This window comes from Mobula hypostoma, chromosome 7 (genome assembly GCF_963921235.1).
Source record: "Mobula hypostoma chromosome 7, sMobHyp1.1, whole genome shotgun sequence".
In the NCBI taxonomy this organism is placed as follows: domain Eukaryota; kingdom Metazoa; phylum Chordata; class Chondrichthyes; order Myliobatiformes; family Myliobatidae; genus Mobula; species Mobula hypostoma.
Window position 1 is genome coordinate 73,455,578 of NC_086103.1, and position 17,015 is coordinate 73,472,592.

Below are 17,015 nucleotides of genomic sequence, written 5' to 3' on the forward strand. Positions count from 1 at the left end.
TCTTCGGTCAGACAAACTAGTAGACTTTCCCTCTGGCTGCTAGCACTGAGATGAAGGCAGAAACAACTGCTACATCAGTTACTAGACACAGGTATCAAAACCAAACGTTTTTAGAACAGAGAGCAATGATGACAAATAGGAAAACTGAAGGCAAAAGGCTTGGAATACTGCATAATATTTAAATCAACAACTTATTTTATTCACTGAAAAGTTCTACAGATTAAAATGTGATTTCAAAAAAATTCAAAGGATATAGGCATACAGGGTTCATCTTAATGGCACTTAAAAACATAAACAACAGGAATTCTGCAGATGCTGGAAATTCAAGCAACATACGTCAAAGTTGCTGGTGAACGCAGCAGGCCAGGCAGCATCTCTAGGAAGAGGTGCAGTCGACGTTTCAGGCCGAGACCCTTCGTCAGGACTAACTGAAGGAAGAGTGAGTAAGGGATTTGAAAGTTGGAGGGAGAGGGGGAGATCCAAAATGATAGGAGAAGACAGGAGGGGGAGGGATAGAGCCAAGAGCTGGACAGGTGATAGGCAAAAGGGGTAAGAGAGGATCATGGGACAGGAAGTCCGGGAAGAAAGACAAGGGGGGGGGGGACCCAGAGGATGGGCAAGAGGTATATTCAGAGGGACAGAGGGAGAAAAAGGAGAGTGAGAGAAAGAATATGTGCATAAAAATAAGTAACAGATGGGGTACGAGGGGGAGGTGGGGCCTTAGCGGAAGTTAGAGAAGTCGATGTTCATGCCATCAGGTTGGAGGCTACCCAGTCGGAATATAAGGTGTTGTTCCTCCAACCTGAGTGTGGCTTCATCTTTACAGTAGAGGAGGCCGTGGATAGACATGTCAGAATGGGAATGGGATGTGGAATTAAAATGTGTGGCCACTGGGAGATCCTGTTTTCTCTGACGGACAGAGCGTATATGTTCAGCAAAGCGGTCTCCCAGTCTGCATCGGGTCTCGCCAATATATAAAAGGCCACATCGGGAGCACCGGATGCAGTATATCACCCCAGTCGACTCACAGGTGAAGTGTTGCCTCACCTGGAAGGACTGTTTGGGGCCCTGAATGGTGCTAAGGGAGGAAGTGTAAGGGCATGTGTAGCACTTGTTCCGCTTACACGGATCTTTCTGTCTCTGTCTCTGGAGACAGCTTATCCACTGATGTCTACTATAAGCCTACTGACTCTCACAGCTATCTGGACTATGTCTCTTCTCACCCTGTCTCTTGCAAAAACGCCATCCCCTTCTTGCAATTCCTCTGTCTCCGCCACATCTGCTCTCAGGATGAGGCTTTTCATTCTAGGATGAGGGAGATGTCTTCCTTTTTTAAAGAAAGGGGCTTCCCTTCCTCCACTATCAACTCTGCTCTTAAACGCATCTCCCCCATTTCACGTACATCTGCTCTCACTCCATCCTCCCACCACCCCACTAGGAATAGGGTTCCCCTGGTCCTCACCTACCACCCCACCAGCCTCCGGGTCCAACATATTATACTCCGTAACTTCCGCCACCTCCAACAGGATCCCACCACTAAGCACATCTTTCCCTCCCCCCCCCTGCATTCCGCAGGGATCGCTCCCTACACAACTCCCTTGTCCATTCGTCCCCCCCATCCCTCCCCACTGATCTCCCTCCTGGCGCTTATCCGTGTAAGCGGAACAAGTGCTACACATGCCCTTACACTTCCTCCCTTACCACCATTCAGGGCCCCAAACAGTCCTTCCAGGTGAGGCAACACTTCACCTGTGAGTCGACTGGGGTGATATACTGTGTCCGGTGCTCCCGATGTGGCCTTTTATATATTGGCGAGACCCGACGCAGACTGGGAGACCGCTTTGCTGAACATCTACGTTCTGTCCGCCAGAGAAAGCAGGATCTCCCAGTGGCCACACATTTTAATTCCACATCCCATTCCCATTCTGACATGTCTATCCACGGCCTCCTTTACTGTAAAGATGAAGCCACACTCAGGTTGGAGGAACAACACCTTATATTCCGACTGGGTAGCCTCCAACCTGATGGCATGAACATCGACTTCTCTAACTTCTGCTAAGGCCCCACCTCCCCCTCGTACCCCATCTGTTACTTATTTTTATGCACACATTCTTCCTCTCACTCTCCTTTTTCTCCCTCTGTCCCTCTGAATATACCTCTTGCCCATCCTCTGGGTTCCCCCACCCCCGTCTTTCTTCCCGGACCTCCTGTCCCATGATCCTCTCGTATCCCTTTTGCCTATCACCTGTCCAGCTCTTGGCTCTATCCCTCCCCCTCCTGTCTTCTCCTATCATTTTGGATCTGCCCCTCCCCCTCCAACTTTCAAATCTCACTCTTCCTTCAGTTAGGCCTGACGAAGGGTCTCGGCCTGAAATGTCGACTGTACCTCTTCCTACAGATGCTGCCTGGCCTGCTGCGTTCACCAGCAACTTTGATGTGTGTTGGCACTTAAAAAGGTGGCTTTCTTCTACATTAAATCCAATGACAAACATTGCACCTGCTATGAAAAAAAAAGCTGCTTGATATTTCACATCTGTCATTAATTAACAAGAATTTTTTGTTCTGCTTCAAAGACCATATGGGTGCAAGGTGCTTTTGGAAAAGATTTACATATAGTACAGTGCAAAAGTCTAGATTTAATATAAATGTTGTTTTACATTTTTACTTTTTGTCTTCTGCATTAGTGCACAAGTGGAAAAGAGCAAATTTTAGATTTCCAAACATTCAGAGAAATTTCTGTATCCCATGAAAGAAAGCAACATTTAAGTAAGAGATCACAAAGATAACAAGCAGGCGCTAATGATCAATGACATAATGAGTTGAATGAACTAAATTGATTAACTGAAACAGAAATGATGTAGAAGGACAACCAAACTAAAAGGTGAAGATGTGTCAAATGTGACAGTTTAACCTTCAAATCATCAATTCTTACACCATGGCAAGAGTGAGCATACCAACAAGACACAAAGTGGTCATCCTGCATTAGCAAGGTCTCTCCCAAGCAGAAATTTCATGTACACAGGAATTTCAAGATGTGCTGTTCAAGCTCTTCTGAAGAAGCAGGAATAGACTACACTGAGCACTAGAAAAGCAGTAGCTATGGAAACTGAGCACAGCAGATGAGAGATACATCAAACTCATGTCCCTTCAAAAAGGAAAAAGGTCCAGCACTGCTATTGGCTCTCAGCTCACAGAAACCACCAGAACCCAAGTACACCTCTCTACAGTCCAGAGAAATCTTGTCAGAAGCAGTCTTCATGAAAGAGTTGCTGCTAAAGAGCCATTCCTCTAGTGGAAACAAAGCCTAAAGACTCACCTACGCACAAAAACGCAATGACAGGGATGCTACTCAATGGCAGCAAGTGCTCTGGACTGATGACTCAAAATTTGAAATTTTGGGCTCAGACAGGAGGCAGTTTATCCATAGAAGAGCTGGAGTCTTAATCTGGATGACTATCTGCGGCCAATAGTGAAGCACTGCAGAGATTCCCTGCAGGCTTGTGATGTATTGCTTCAAATAGATTTGGTGAATTAATGGAATCCTCAAGTTGAGAAGTATAAGCAGATTCTTATCCATCACAAATGTGGTCACACCAAAAAGAAATTTGATTCCGTTTATTACTGCTTAATGCTCTTCGTAGCAATTTTTTGATATTTAGAAACTTTTCATTTCATTTTTTTTGGAAGCATCTTCACTTTACAGAATTTCTTACATGTGTCTGACACTTTTGCACAGTACTGTATATAGATCAAAGAACTAAATCAAGCTGAATTCAGTCCATTATCAACAACTGTGGTCCTGTCCATCCACACTCCATTTGTTGTGGATTTCAAGTGCAGTGTGCACTAACCCGTCAATTTGAGAACTGGGCAGCCAGGCTGCAGGAGTTACTTGGCCTTGGGTGTGCCACAGCATTGTAGCATTGGCATCTGGACAACCTTTGCAGAAGAGTGTAACTATAATATAGCTTAATTTCCCATCAAAGTAGGAAAACATGTTTTTACTTTTTTTTTTAAAGTTGCCCGACATCAAGAAACTTTTAGTTTAGAGAAGCAAAAAACATTTTTTCCTCTCCTGACCTCCAGGTTCAGAATCATTGTTCAAATGAATGGGAATTCCATTCTAATATAAAGTAGTGGAACCCCAGCATATCCAGACTCCACTGTTGGATACCACACGGAGTGTAGTGACAGTGAAGAGTGCTAGGCGGAAGGGGAGGTAAAATATATCTAAAATATTCTATAATACAGATTGACCACTGCTAAAATAATAAATCCCAGTTTGTATTTTGCTTTTCATTTTCTGTACAAATCTAAAAGTTGTTTGGGAAACAATAAGAAGATTCTTATATTAAAAAGGTTTAGCTGATTACAATAGTAACTACAAACTATATATTTTATGGACCTACTAGACAGAAAACTAATAGCAGAAAAAAAAGGCATCTGTTAGTCTTGCGAGACCATGTATCTGTGCCTGGAAAGTCTTCACTCTCCAGGACACAGGCCTGGGCAGGGTTGTATGCTGCAAGTCTCCCCTCTCCACGACACCAATGTTGTCCAAGGGAAGGGCATTAGGACCCATACAGCTTGGCACCAGTGTCGTCGCAGAGCAATGTGTAATTAAGTGTCTTGCTGAAGGACACAACATGTTGCCTCCGCTGGGGCTCGAACTCACGACCTTCAGGTTGCTAGTCCAATGCCTTAACCACTTGGCCACGTGCCCACAATAGCAGAAAGTCCCTCTGATATTCACATGGTCATGACTGTTAAATTCTCTGTCAGTTCTATTTCTAAAAATCACATCAATCTTGGCTTTTTTGAATATAGTCATTGACTGAGCATTTATGGGTCTTTCAGGATTAAAATATTCACAACTGGCTACATGAAAAAAAATGTATTTTATTCCAAGTATTAAAATGCTCAATTTAAGTTAATTAGAATAAGAAACCATTCTAATACAATTTTATTCAGTTAAGAACCTATTTGAAAAGGTAGACAGTGATGTGTTCCTAGTTGGGGAATCTTCAGTCCTGAATAAAGGTGACAAATACTCCAGGTTAAAAAGAACATACATAAGAGACTTGAACGTGAGAGAGAGAGCGGGGGAGCGAGGGCAAGCAGGTGAGAGCGAGAGGGAGTGAGTGCGAGAGCAAGAGGGAGCGAGCATGAGAGAGAGCGCGGGTTATGTGGGTTTAGGGATAAGACTAGAAAAAATGAATTAGCAATTGGCTCAGTATGGGCGAATTATTAAAATCAGCATGGTTTTATAAAAGGAGCCCTATATTTGAATGCAGTTTAGACTGATGGATTTTCAGAAAGCATTGACAAATGTAACAACCTTATCAGCTTCAGTTTTGAAGGGACAGTTGTAATGCTTACACATACTTCACCAAGTAGCATAAAAGCAGAAAACACAGATGAAAAGATTACTTCCTAGACGCAAAGTGAGAGTGAGAGTGAGAGTGAGAGTGAGAGAGAGAGAGAGAGAGAGTGAGAGAGAGTGAGAGTGAGAGAGAGTGTGAGAGAGTGTGAGAGAGTGTGAGAGAGAGTGAGAGAGAGTGAGAGAGAGTGTGAGAGAGAGTGTGAGAGAGTGAGTGTGAGAGAGTGTGAGAGAGTGTGAGAGAGTGTGAGAAAGTGTGAGAAAGTGTGAGAGAGTGTGAGAGTGTGAGAGAGTGTGAGAGAGTGTGAGAAAGTGTGAGAAAGTGTGAGTGTGAGAGAGTGTGAGAGAGTGTGAGAGAGAGTGTGTGAGTGTGAGAGAGAGACACACATATTTCTGATACAAAAATTCATTTACACTTCAGTAATACTTACATCCTTTCTTCCTCCTAATGAAGGTGGTGGAGAGAAATTCACTGCATTGTCTTCTTGCTGTTCAGATTCATGAGAAGGACTATATTTAACACTTTTCTTTCTCATTCTTTTTGCTCTGTGCAACATTGGTAGTTCAACGTCTTTGATGATTGCAAGTTGTTCTTCGGAACCCTTTCCATCTTCTTTATCCACCTCACTGCAGATGGACGATTCAAACATCATTGTTCCATTCATAACCATTTTAGTTATTTTTAACTTCAATTCTGGTGAAGCACTCTGTGTAATTTCAGGCTCTGTACCAGTGTCACTGTCTTTGCTAATTGTGCAACAGTCCTGAATTGGAGAGTTCTCAAGGGACTCTGACCATTGTTTTATCTCTGGAGATTCACCAGAGAATCCACTAGGAATCATAGAAGCTAAATCTTGAAGTTTGCGCAAAGGAATATAGGATCGTACTGATGCATGGCCATTAAATGCAGGTTTTGCTTCATCCCGTGAATCAGTGGACTGCTGAACACCACTTCCATCCTGCAGATTGCAGCTTTCTCTTCCACAAATACTCTGACCAGTCCTGCTGTTTGGGCCATTGCCCTCAGAAATATTGAAACCCAGTGAATTTGAAATTTGTTGTGAATTATCAAAGGGCAAAATGCTACCCACTGTCAATTTATATTCACAAACACGATCCATCTTTCCTGATTTCCCACCTAAGAGGAGGAAAAAAAAAACAACTGGTTATGAAAGTGCTACACATACAGGAATTGTCAGTTCAGCTGGAACATTTTTACCAATCATTTATGAAAGACTTTAATATCAACTGGCATTGCCATGGTGATTTGTCATCAAAAACTTATACTAATAATTCTAAATTTAAAAGCGTTTGTAAAAGTTAGGTTAAAAAAATCAAAACGATATTTGATATTTGAAGTTATAAAGCAGTAGCGTAAAATAGCCTACCTCGCTAGACAACGAAGATAATATTTTTTCTAAACTTGAAATTTCCTACAATAATGTGCAAGCATCTGTGAAAATAAATAATGAGTATGGATATTATGTCCTAGCTGTCTGCATGATATGCAAATCAGTATGCAAGCCAGGGCAGTACTATATGGAGAGCATGCCATTGCCCATGCAGGAGGCTTCCCCCCACCCCTCCAAGCATCTGATGAATCCAAAGAAACAGTTCGGCACCAGTGACATCACAGGAGTTATCAGTCAGCGTTGAACTCAATGTAGGACTGCCTTGGGGTCTCCAGCCTCGGATATTTCCCTCAGAGTTTACTCCTGAAGCCTTTATCATGAGTAGGTACAGTCGCAAGGCAGTGGAGAATTGACTATTGTAGATTTTAACAGATATCAAAGGCAAATTCAATTTTGATAAATTCCACAGAAATTTCAAGTTCACCCAAGAATACATTAAGGACACTTAAATTACTTTACCAAATGTACATTATGATTTGGTATCTATGAGCAGCTCGGAATGTTCAATAGAAGTTGGCTTTAGCAATAGCACCCCCTTCAGATGATAAATTAAGAAGTGAAGACAGCTTGGGAATACCAGCATTCCAGGGTGTTTGCTAGAAAGTGCAAAGAGCCACAAAGTTTCAGAGGAGTGACTCACCTGAGACTGTGGTTAAAATTTATCACTTCTGGTACTGATTTTATTTGCCAAATAGTGGAAAGACAATGTTAGTGATTTCTGGGTTAAAGACATATACATTTAACAATTGACTTTAGCTACCAGTCTTCACATCTGAAAATATATTGTGCATTTAATTTGCAGTGCAGTTCTGAACAATGGGCTCCTAAAAGCTGTGAATCAATGCTGATTAAATTTCATTTGGATGTCTGTGGTGTGGAGGTGAATCAGAAGGTGTGAAGGTTGTATGTAGTTTCAAAGAAAGCATTGTCCATACATTGCAAATATGAAGTTGTCCTTGGATATTTGGCACATAAAATATGGAGCCTCACATTGGGCCAGCAGACCTTTCCACCAAAAGCATCTCCATATGATGCCTGCAGTACCTTGTTTTGTCGAATAAAGAAGCTGCTTTGTACTACCAGTACTTTTCTTCGGCGATTTCATTCACACAACATTTGGTGTCAGAAATGGGATACCTTCGTGACCCATCGTGTTTCCAGTGATCTTAACAGTCTAAAGTAGGTGAGTATTTTAAAAAAGTAGCACTCACACTTGGATATGTCCAGGTCGGTGGTACACGGGAACACGAGGTATCACAAACACAGAGCTGAACTGGTAGATATAAAAGTAGTGTGTGCACATGCATGTGCGCTTACTTAAGTGGGGAAACTTTGCATGTTAATTTAGTGAGACGGAGCCACCAGTTGCAAACAGTGGTCCCAAAGGGGTTGTTTAGTTTGCCAGTGACTAGGGCACGAGGCAAGGAATTGCTGGAATAGACATGGGAGGGTAAAGGAGTTGATATGCTACAAGTGCGGCCTGTTGGGACATGGTTGGAGGCAGTGTCCAAAAAAAGAGGAAAGAAAAACAGATGAACGTCACAGCAGACCCGCAATCTCTCACCCCATTGGCACCCAGTCTGATCAGCGATCAGATCAGATCACAGAGCTAGTATAGCTGGCTCCTAGGTCAGAAAAAGATGTGGTGGCGGCCCCCACTGCCAGCACTGGTGGCCCGCGGATGTACACAACAACATTGTTAGGGGGCCGGCAATGCGATATGTTAGTGGACATAGGGGCATCAGTATCAATAACTGATCTATCCTCGCCAACAACAGGACAAGCCATTTATATTGGGGGGGGGGGGGTAGGAGAGAAAACAGTGAAACCAGAAAGAACCGAGTCACAAATACTTGAAATCAGCAGAGTGCAGGTTCCAGCGTTTTGCTGAGTATGTCCAAATAATGAGGGCACTATCCTTGGAATAGACATCCCAAGGGAAGCAGAGGCCATTATAGATCGGGGAAAGGGAGAAATAATATGGACAAGTCAGGGGCAGCAAACATGTACAACCAATAGAATACACAACCTAGCTAGCATAATCACTGATCTTCAAAGACTGCAGCCAGCAGTGCGGGCTCGACACAAGCAAGATTGTGGTCAAGTAAAGATAATCCCGGTTAAAATAGAGGGGGTCTGTATATAAACCCCATAAGCAGTAGCCTAAAAAAACTGACAAATTGGCCGCTGTCCAGGGTATAGTGAAGGAACTAAAACACCTGAGAATACTCAGAGAGACTGTGGCATCTACTAACTCGCCTAGATGGTCAATAAAGACCAATGGCTATCAATTAATAATTGGCTATAGAGCCCTTACAACCATCCTGAATAGCCTGTCTCCAGAACATAAAGTGTTTCCAGTGCTGGATATTGTTACTGGATTTTGGGGGGCTCCCCTTCACACCTGACTCCCATGACCAATTTGCCTTCACCTTGGGTGGGCAGCAAAATACATGGGCCAGATTCCCTCAGGGATTCCACAATAGTCCAGTCATTGTTCATAAAGTCTTTGGAAAAGCTCAATCTAATGCCCTCCCAGTCGATACGCTTACAGTATGCAGATGATCTACTAATCACTTCGGAAGATGAAGGTGGTAATTTAGGGACGATAGCCAGTGTTTTAGAAATACTGCGAGAAGAGGTGACAGTAATTATTAGCTCACCAGAAAGGAGAGAGTAAGGAACAGAAAGGAAATTAATCAGAATCAGGTTTATTATCTCCAGCATGTAACATGAAATTTGTTAACTTAGCAGCAGCAGTTCAATGTAATACATAATCTAGCAGAGAAAAAAATAATAAACAAGTAAATCAATTATGTATATTGAATAGATTTAAAAAGTGCAAAAACAGAAATATTGTATATGAAAAAAAGTGAAGTAGTGGCCAAAGATTCAATGTCCATTTAGGAATCGGATGGCAGAGGGGAAGAAGCTGTTCCTGAATCACTGAGTGTGTGCCTTCAGGCTTTTGTAACTCCTACCTGATGGTAGCAGTGAGAAAAGGGCATGCCCTGGGTGCTGGAGGTCCTTAATAATGGGTACTGCCTTTCTGCAACACTGCTCCCTAAAGATGTCCTGGGTACTTTGTAGGCCAGTACCCAAGATGGAGCTGATTAGATTTATAACTTTCTGCAGCTTCTTTCGGTCCTGTGCAGTAGCCCCTCCATACCAGACAGTGATGCAGCCTGCCAGAATGCTCTCCATGGTACAACTATAGGATGTTTTTGAGTGTATTTATCAACATGCCAAATCTCTTCAAACTTCTAATAAAGTATAGCCACTGTCTTGCCTTCTTTATAACTACATCGATATGTTCGGACCAGGTTAGATCCTCAGAGATCTTGACACCCAGGAACTTGAAGCTGCTCACTCTCTCCACTTCTGATCCCTCTATGAGGATTTGTATGTGTTCCTTCACCTTACCCTTCCTGAAGTCCACAATCAGCTCTTTCGTCTTACTGACGTTGAGTGCTAGGTTGTTGCTGTGGCACCACTCCACCAGTTGGCATATTTCACTCCTGTACGCCCTCTCGTCATCACCTGAGATTCTACCAACAATGATTGCATTGCCAGCAAATTTATAGATGGTATTTGAGCTATGCCTAGCCACACAGTCATGGGTATATAGAAAGTAGAGCAGTGGGACATACCCGAGGTGCACCAGTGTTAATTGTCAGCAAGGAGGAAATGTTATCACCGATCCGCACAGTTTGTGGTCTTCAAGTTAGGAAGTCGAGGATCCAATTGCAGAGGGAGGTACAGAGGCCCAGGTTCTGCAACTTCTCAATCAGGATTGTGGGAATGATGGTATTAAATGCTGAGCTGTAGTCAATGAACAGCATCCTGATGTAGGTGTTTGTGTTGTCCAGGTCTAAAGCTGTGTGGAGAGCCATTGAGATTGTGCCTTCATTGATCTAATTTGGCAATAGGTAAGCTGCAATGGGTCCAGGTCCTTGCTGAGGCAGGAGTTCAGTCTAGTCATGACCAACCTCTCAAAGCATTTCATCACTTTCAATGTGAGTGCTACAGGGTGATAGTCATTAAGGCAATCCACATTATTCTTCTTAGGCACTGATATAATTGTGGCTTTTTTGAAGTGGGAACTTACACCCGTAACAGTGAGAGGTTGAAAATGTCCTTGAATACTCCTGCTAGTTGGTTGGCACAGGTTTTCAGAGCCTTACCAGGTACTCCATCAGGGCTTTCCGCCTTGTGAAGGTTAATCCTCTTTAAAGACAGCCTAACATCAGCCTCTGAGACAGAGATCACAGGGTCATCAGGTGCAGCAGGGATCTTCACAGCTGTAGTTATGTTCTCCCTTTTCAAGCGTGCATAGAAAGTGTTGAGTTCATCTGGTAGTGAAGCATCACTGCTATTCATGTTAATCAGCTTTGCTTTGTAGGAATTAATGTCTTGCAGACCCTGGCAGAGTTGCCGTGCATCTGATGTTGCCTCCAACCACATTCAAAATTGTCTCTTCACCCTTGAAATAGCCCTCCGCAAATCATACCTGGTTTTCTGGGACAAGCCTGGGTCGCCAGACCTATGGATCTAGCCTTCAGCAGACAACGTACCTCCTGGTTCATCCATGGCTTTTGGTTTGGAAATGTACAGTAGTCTTTGTGGGCACACACTTATCCACACAGATTTTAATGAAGTTGGTAACAACTGCAGCATTCTCATCCAGATTCGAAGATGAATCCCTGAATACAATCCAGTCCACCGATTAAAAGCAGTCCTGTAAGTGCTCCTGTGCTTCCCTTATCCATACCTTCTTGGTCCTCACCAGTGGTGCTGCAGTCTTCAGTCTCTACCTATACTCAGGGAGTAGAAGTACAGCTACGTGATCAGACTTCCTGAAGTGAGGGCGTGGAATAGCATGGTAGGCATTCTTGATGGTGGTGTAGCAATGATCCAGTGTGTTGTTTCCTCTGGTATTGCAAGTGATCTGTTGATGGTAGTTGCTTAGTGATTTTTTTTTTCAGACTGGCCTGGTTAAAATCTCCCAAAACGATGGTGATGGTGTTAGCGTGTGCTGTGTCGTGCATGCTGATCCCATTGTTCAGATTATCTAAAGCCTGCTTGACATTGGCCTGAGGTGGAATGTAAACTGCTACCAAAATGACCCCAGAGAACTCCCGTGGTAGGTAAAAAGGACGGCACTTTACTGTTTGATATTCCAGGTCTGGTGCGTAGAATTGGGACACCACGGATACATTTACACATCCAGAGTTCATCATGGAGCATACTCCCTCTACCTCTGCTCTTGAGAGACTCTATAGATCTATCTTGACGGTGTATAGTAAACCTGTCGATCTGAATCGCTGCATCCAGTACGGAAGAGGTTAACCAGGATTCATGAAACAAAGGACACACACGGTCCTAATGTCCCTCTGATTCAGCACCTTAGCTCTGAGATCATCTATTTTATTCACCAGAGACTGCACGTTCACCAGCAAGATAGTCGGTATAGGGAGTTTAAAACCCCCAGTTCCTTAAATGCATTTGTAACCCCAATCTACACCCACACTTCCTCCAAGGTGTCCTCCATGGGCACTTCCAAACACAGTGTTGTTTCCATCGGTTTTAAGCAGCGATAGTTCGTTTAAACGCATTAAGACATCCTTGTTGACTGTATTGACCTTGGAAGCAGTTGTGCTTTTCAGCTGTATCAGGCTGAAACGACAATATTTAATTGTATCCATTGAGACTACCGCTGCTACTCAAGATGTGCCTAGGTACCCTGGAAGTAGAAAATGAGTAGACAGACAGTACTGTTAAGAAGGCAGCAGGGGAACAAGAGGCAATTGAAATCGCAAGTGTGCAGGAAGAAACGAAGGAAGCCACTTTAGTAAAATCATAGGAAGAGCTGGAGGCAGAAAAGGAGAAATATCAAAGGAGGGACCATAAGGGAGCTGGTCACGCGAGGAGGAAGGAGTCGTGGCACCACCATGTATTCAGCAGATACTACTGAAGTTATATCATGGGGTGATACATCAGGGGAGGCAGAACATGATCATGACCCTCCAGCAGGACTGGTGGTGGCCAAGGATGGGCGGGGATGTTGAAAAATTCTGCCGCTGTTGTATCATTTAAGCCCAACATAACCTTGGTAAAGGCAGAAAGCTACAGCTGGCAGATCAACCACAGCCAAGGGTACCCGGAGAAAATATTCAGATGGGCTTCACAGGGCCCCTACTCAAAAGGTGGGAGGTGGGGGGAGCGACTGTCTAGTAATTATGGATCACTTCACCTGGTGGGTAGAGGCTTTCCCAACAAGGGACTGCACCGCCAGCACCGCTGAACGGATTCCAGTTCAGGAATTCCTCGCAAGGTGGGAAACCGCAGTTCAGGTGGACTCGGATCAGGAAGCACATTTCACAGGGAAAGTGGTGAAGGAAATATACTGACTGTTAGCCCAGTACACTACCACCCTCAGAGTTTAGGAATGGTAGAAAGGATGAACCGAACAATCAAGAATGCCTTAGACAAAGCTATAGCTGAGACAGGAAAGACATGGATTGATGAGATTACAAGCAACCCCAAACAGCACACTGAGTTTCAGCCCCTACGAATTATTGATGCGACTCCCTTATGGGATAACTACAGGTTATGGGAAGCCTGGGATTTACAAGGATAGAACAACACAGTATGTGGAAGACCTCTGTAACCAACTTAGTGTTCAAGGACCAAGCAAAACAACATCAGCACATTGCCGATCAGAGAGCCGGGGGAAAAGCAGTTAGTTCTCCCACAACCAGATGACCAAGTCATGGTGAGGGTAGTGCCTGAAAAGGGAGGGTTTGCTCCAAGATGGATAGGACCACAGATGATACTTTTTACAACTGACACTTGTGTCTTTGTGCAGACTCAATGAGGCAGCCAGAGGAAACAATGGACTCAGGTTAAAATGTATGACTCACCTTCTTGTTGCTCCCACAGAGCAGGGGATCAAATGTACCTAGTAACCATGTAATTACAGAGAACCTCAGAGATGAACACCAGCCAGCTACACCAGACCTGACTAGAGCTGATGAAAACATACCCACAGGAAACGCAAAGGCAGAAGACACCGAGAACGTGACAGAATCCCGTCAATAGTATGTTAAAGTGTGATGGTGATAGTAGTCTGTAATGAAAGCTGGTTGCTGAAGGTAGATGACTAGTTTAATGGCATAGAACTGAAAAGATATTGGGGAAAATAGAAGGAGAGGGATTTAAGTTAAAGCAGAGACAGCAAGTTCCACAACTTCGATGGCATTTCAGGCTGAGAAAGATTGCACATGGCATCTGAAGGTAGTCACTCTCAGCCTAAATGAGGAGTGAATACAAATGAGCTGGGCCCTTTCAGAAATCAAGCCTGTGATTGACTGGACAGTTCAGAAGGGGATGCCACCAGGGAGAGGTCCTTGCAGTCATTCAAATAGAGACCACCCCAACCCCTTCCTGTACATTGATGAGAGGGCCTGCGAGCCTCATGCACTTACCTTGCTGGTGCACCTGGAAAGAGAAGAGTATTAGCAACCAGAGAATGGAGGGGTGAGGACAAGGAATGTGATTAAACTGCAATCGGCCTGCAGGGGAAGAGCCAACAGGAATACAAATGAAGCTGCATTTCCAATACTGTTGCTCAAATTTCTGGAACAATCTCTCTGCTTAGCATTTTGTTGGTAGTGATTAGGGATGATAGGATAAACATGGAGGCACACAAAATAATTGGGGGGGGGGGAGAATTCCGAGGCAGGGCATTTTTTTTGCTGCCCTATTTGAGTAGATCCTCCTTTAGGTTGGCCTTTCCTGGTCCAGGAAGGCCAAGAGGAGAGACTGTTAGAGTGATTTTTGGGTTAAGGACATATACATTTAACAATTAACTTTGGCTACCCCAGTCTTCACATCTGAAAATATATTGTGCATTTAATTTGGAGTGCAGCTCTGAACAATGGGCTCCTAAAAGCTGTGAATCAATGCTGATTAAATTTCATTTGGGTGTCTGTGGTGTGGATATGAATCAGGAGGTGTGAAGGTTATATGTAGTTTCAAAGAAAACATTGTTCATACATTGTAAATATGGTGTTTGGCACATAAAATATGGAGCCCCACAGTGGGCCACCAGACCTTTCCACCAAAAGTGTCTCCATAAGATGCCTTGTTTTATTGAATAAAGAAGCTGCATCTGTATCTACCAGTAATTTTCTTCGATGATTTCATTCACACAACAAAGTGACCCTTTCCTGGTTAGTGTCATATATTGCCTTATTTAAGCAAAGCCCACCATAAAGCATTTGGAAAAAGGCTGATAGCTTAAAATATATTTTTAATCAAGGTGTCAGTCGCAATTTCTGTGAAGAGGAAATGGCCATTTTGGTCTTCTAAATTTATAATCCAAATAAGGATATTGATACTAGTGATACCGCTCTACTATTCAATAAGACACTGCCTAATCTTTGGCCTAACAATCCACAACCATTGCCAGAGCTTAGTGGGTGACAAATATGGTGGTGAGATGAAGCAGAAAATGTCAACTTGATAAAGTGACAACTATGCTGTATAAGAGAATGCTAAAAATGTTAATAAAAATTTATTTTATATACATAAAATTTGATTGGAGTAGTACGCAATGCAGTAGAAGCATTCCCGGGCAAGTCTGGCGAACAGCTTTAAAAACCCAGCCTCCATAAGAGGGGTACCGTTTAGTGGAGTGGTTATCATGGGAGCAGTTGTCGTCGGAGTAGTCTGAGTCAGAGTGGTAAGGCTTACGCTCAACAGGGCTTCTGCAAGAACAGGCAGAGGCAAGGCAAGTAGTTAAATTCATTCTTTATTTCTTATTTAACTCTTGACAGAATAGGGGGTATGTCTACAAAGCCAATGTTCCTTTCCAGGTGTCAGATACAAATTTTCCAGGAGACTCTATAGTTAGGGAGACTAAAAGGCAACCTTGCGCACGCAAAAAAGAAACATGAATGGTAGTTTGCCTCCTAGGTGTCAGGGTTCACGATGTTTATGAACACATCCACAATATCCTGAAAAGGAAGGATAAGCAACCAGAAGTCATGGTACACACTGGTACCAACAACATAGGTAGAAAAAGGGAGGAGGTCCTGAAAACAGAAAGCAGAGAGCTAGGAGGGAAGCTGAAAAGCGGGACCTCAAGGGTAATAATCTCGGGATTGCTGCCTGTGCCACGCGACAATGAGGACAGGAACAGAATGAAGTAGCAGATAAATGGGTGGCTGAAGAATTGGAGCAGGGGGCAGGGATACAGATTTCTAGATAATTGGGACCTCTTCTGGGGCAGGTGTGTCCTGTACAAAAGGGACAGGTTGCACTTGAATCCAGGGGGGACCAATATTCTTGCGAGCAGGTTTACTAGAACTGTTGGGAGTGGTTTAAACTAATATGGCAGGGGATGGGAACCAGGATGATAGAGCTGAGGATGAGCCAGCAGGTTTACATGTAGATGATGAGTGTAACATGAATGAAAGGAAGGACAAACCAATGATTTGGTACAAATGCAGACAGAGCAAAGAGTTACATTGTACCAGAGGCAAAATTCAAAAGGGCAAAGAATGCAGGATTGAACGTGCAAATGAAATTTGTTGGTTTGCGGCAGCAGTACTGCACAAAGACAAATCTAAAAATAACAAAAATAAATAGGAAGTGCAAAAGAAAGGAATAACAAGGTAGCATTCATGGACTGTTCTGAAATCTAATAAGGAAAATTGTTGAATGCAGGTCTTCATGCATAATTGAGAAGAGTTGCCCCCCTCCCAAAAAAAACATGTCCTTGTCTTATGCCACATCAATAAAGTATCAATCCTATTCAGCTTCCAGCTATTTATCCAGTTTACAAACTGCTTCAAGTTTGTGTTCAGTTCTGTTAAGTTCCAACTTTATTAAAATGTCAACATTGCTAAAAATCTGCCAGCCATGAAATTCAGTGAGATTTATTGAGCACAATTAACTTATTACAAATCTGTCCAAATTCAGTGATCACTTAACAGTAGGCCCTTCTGACAAATGTCAAGCTAAGTAGCAACATTCTCACTTTCAAAACAGAAGTTTGTGTTTAAGCGCCACATCATGTCAGTCATCTGCAAATCAAATGTTCCATTAGCACACAAAGCATTCTGGGGAATACTACTAGGACTAATACAAGACAGAAAATAAATTGCAGGAATATGGGAAAGGGTAATTACATGCTTTCCCATAGCCTGCAAAATCTT

The 17,015-nt window shown here is 43.2% G+C and overlaps 1 protein-coding gene across 4 annotated transcripts in view; it reads right to left on the minus strand.

Moving 5' to 3' along the window:
- The window catches only part of nsd1a (nuclear receptor binding SET domain protein 1a), a 183,210-nt gene that overhangs the window by 134,516 nt on the left and 31,679 nt on the right, over positions 1-17,015 (minus strand). For all 4 annotated transcript variants that reach the window (XM_063053601.1, XM_063053600.1, XM_063053598.1 and 1 more), the window contains one exon: positions 5,812-6,518. In XM_063053601.1, the coding sequence (XP_062909671.1) occupies positions 5,812-6,501 (690 nt within the window). In that variant the 5' untranslated portion in view covers positions 6,502-6,518. The remainder of the gene's footprint in view (positions 1-5,811; positions 6,519-17,015) is intronic.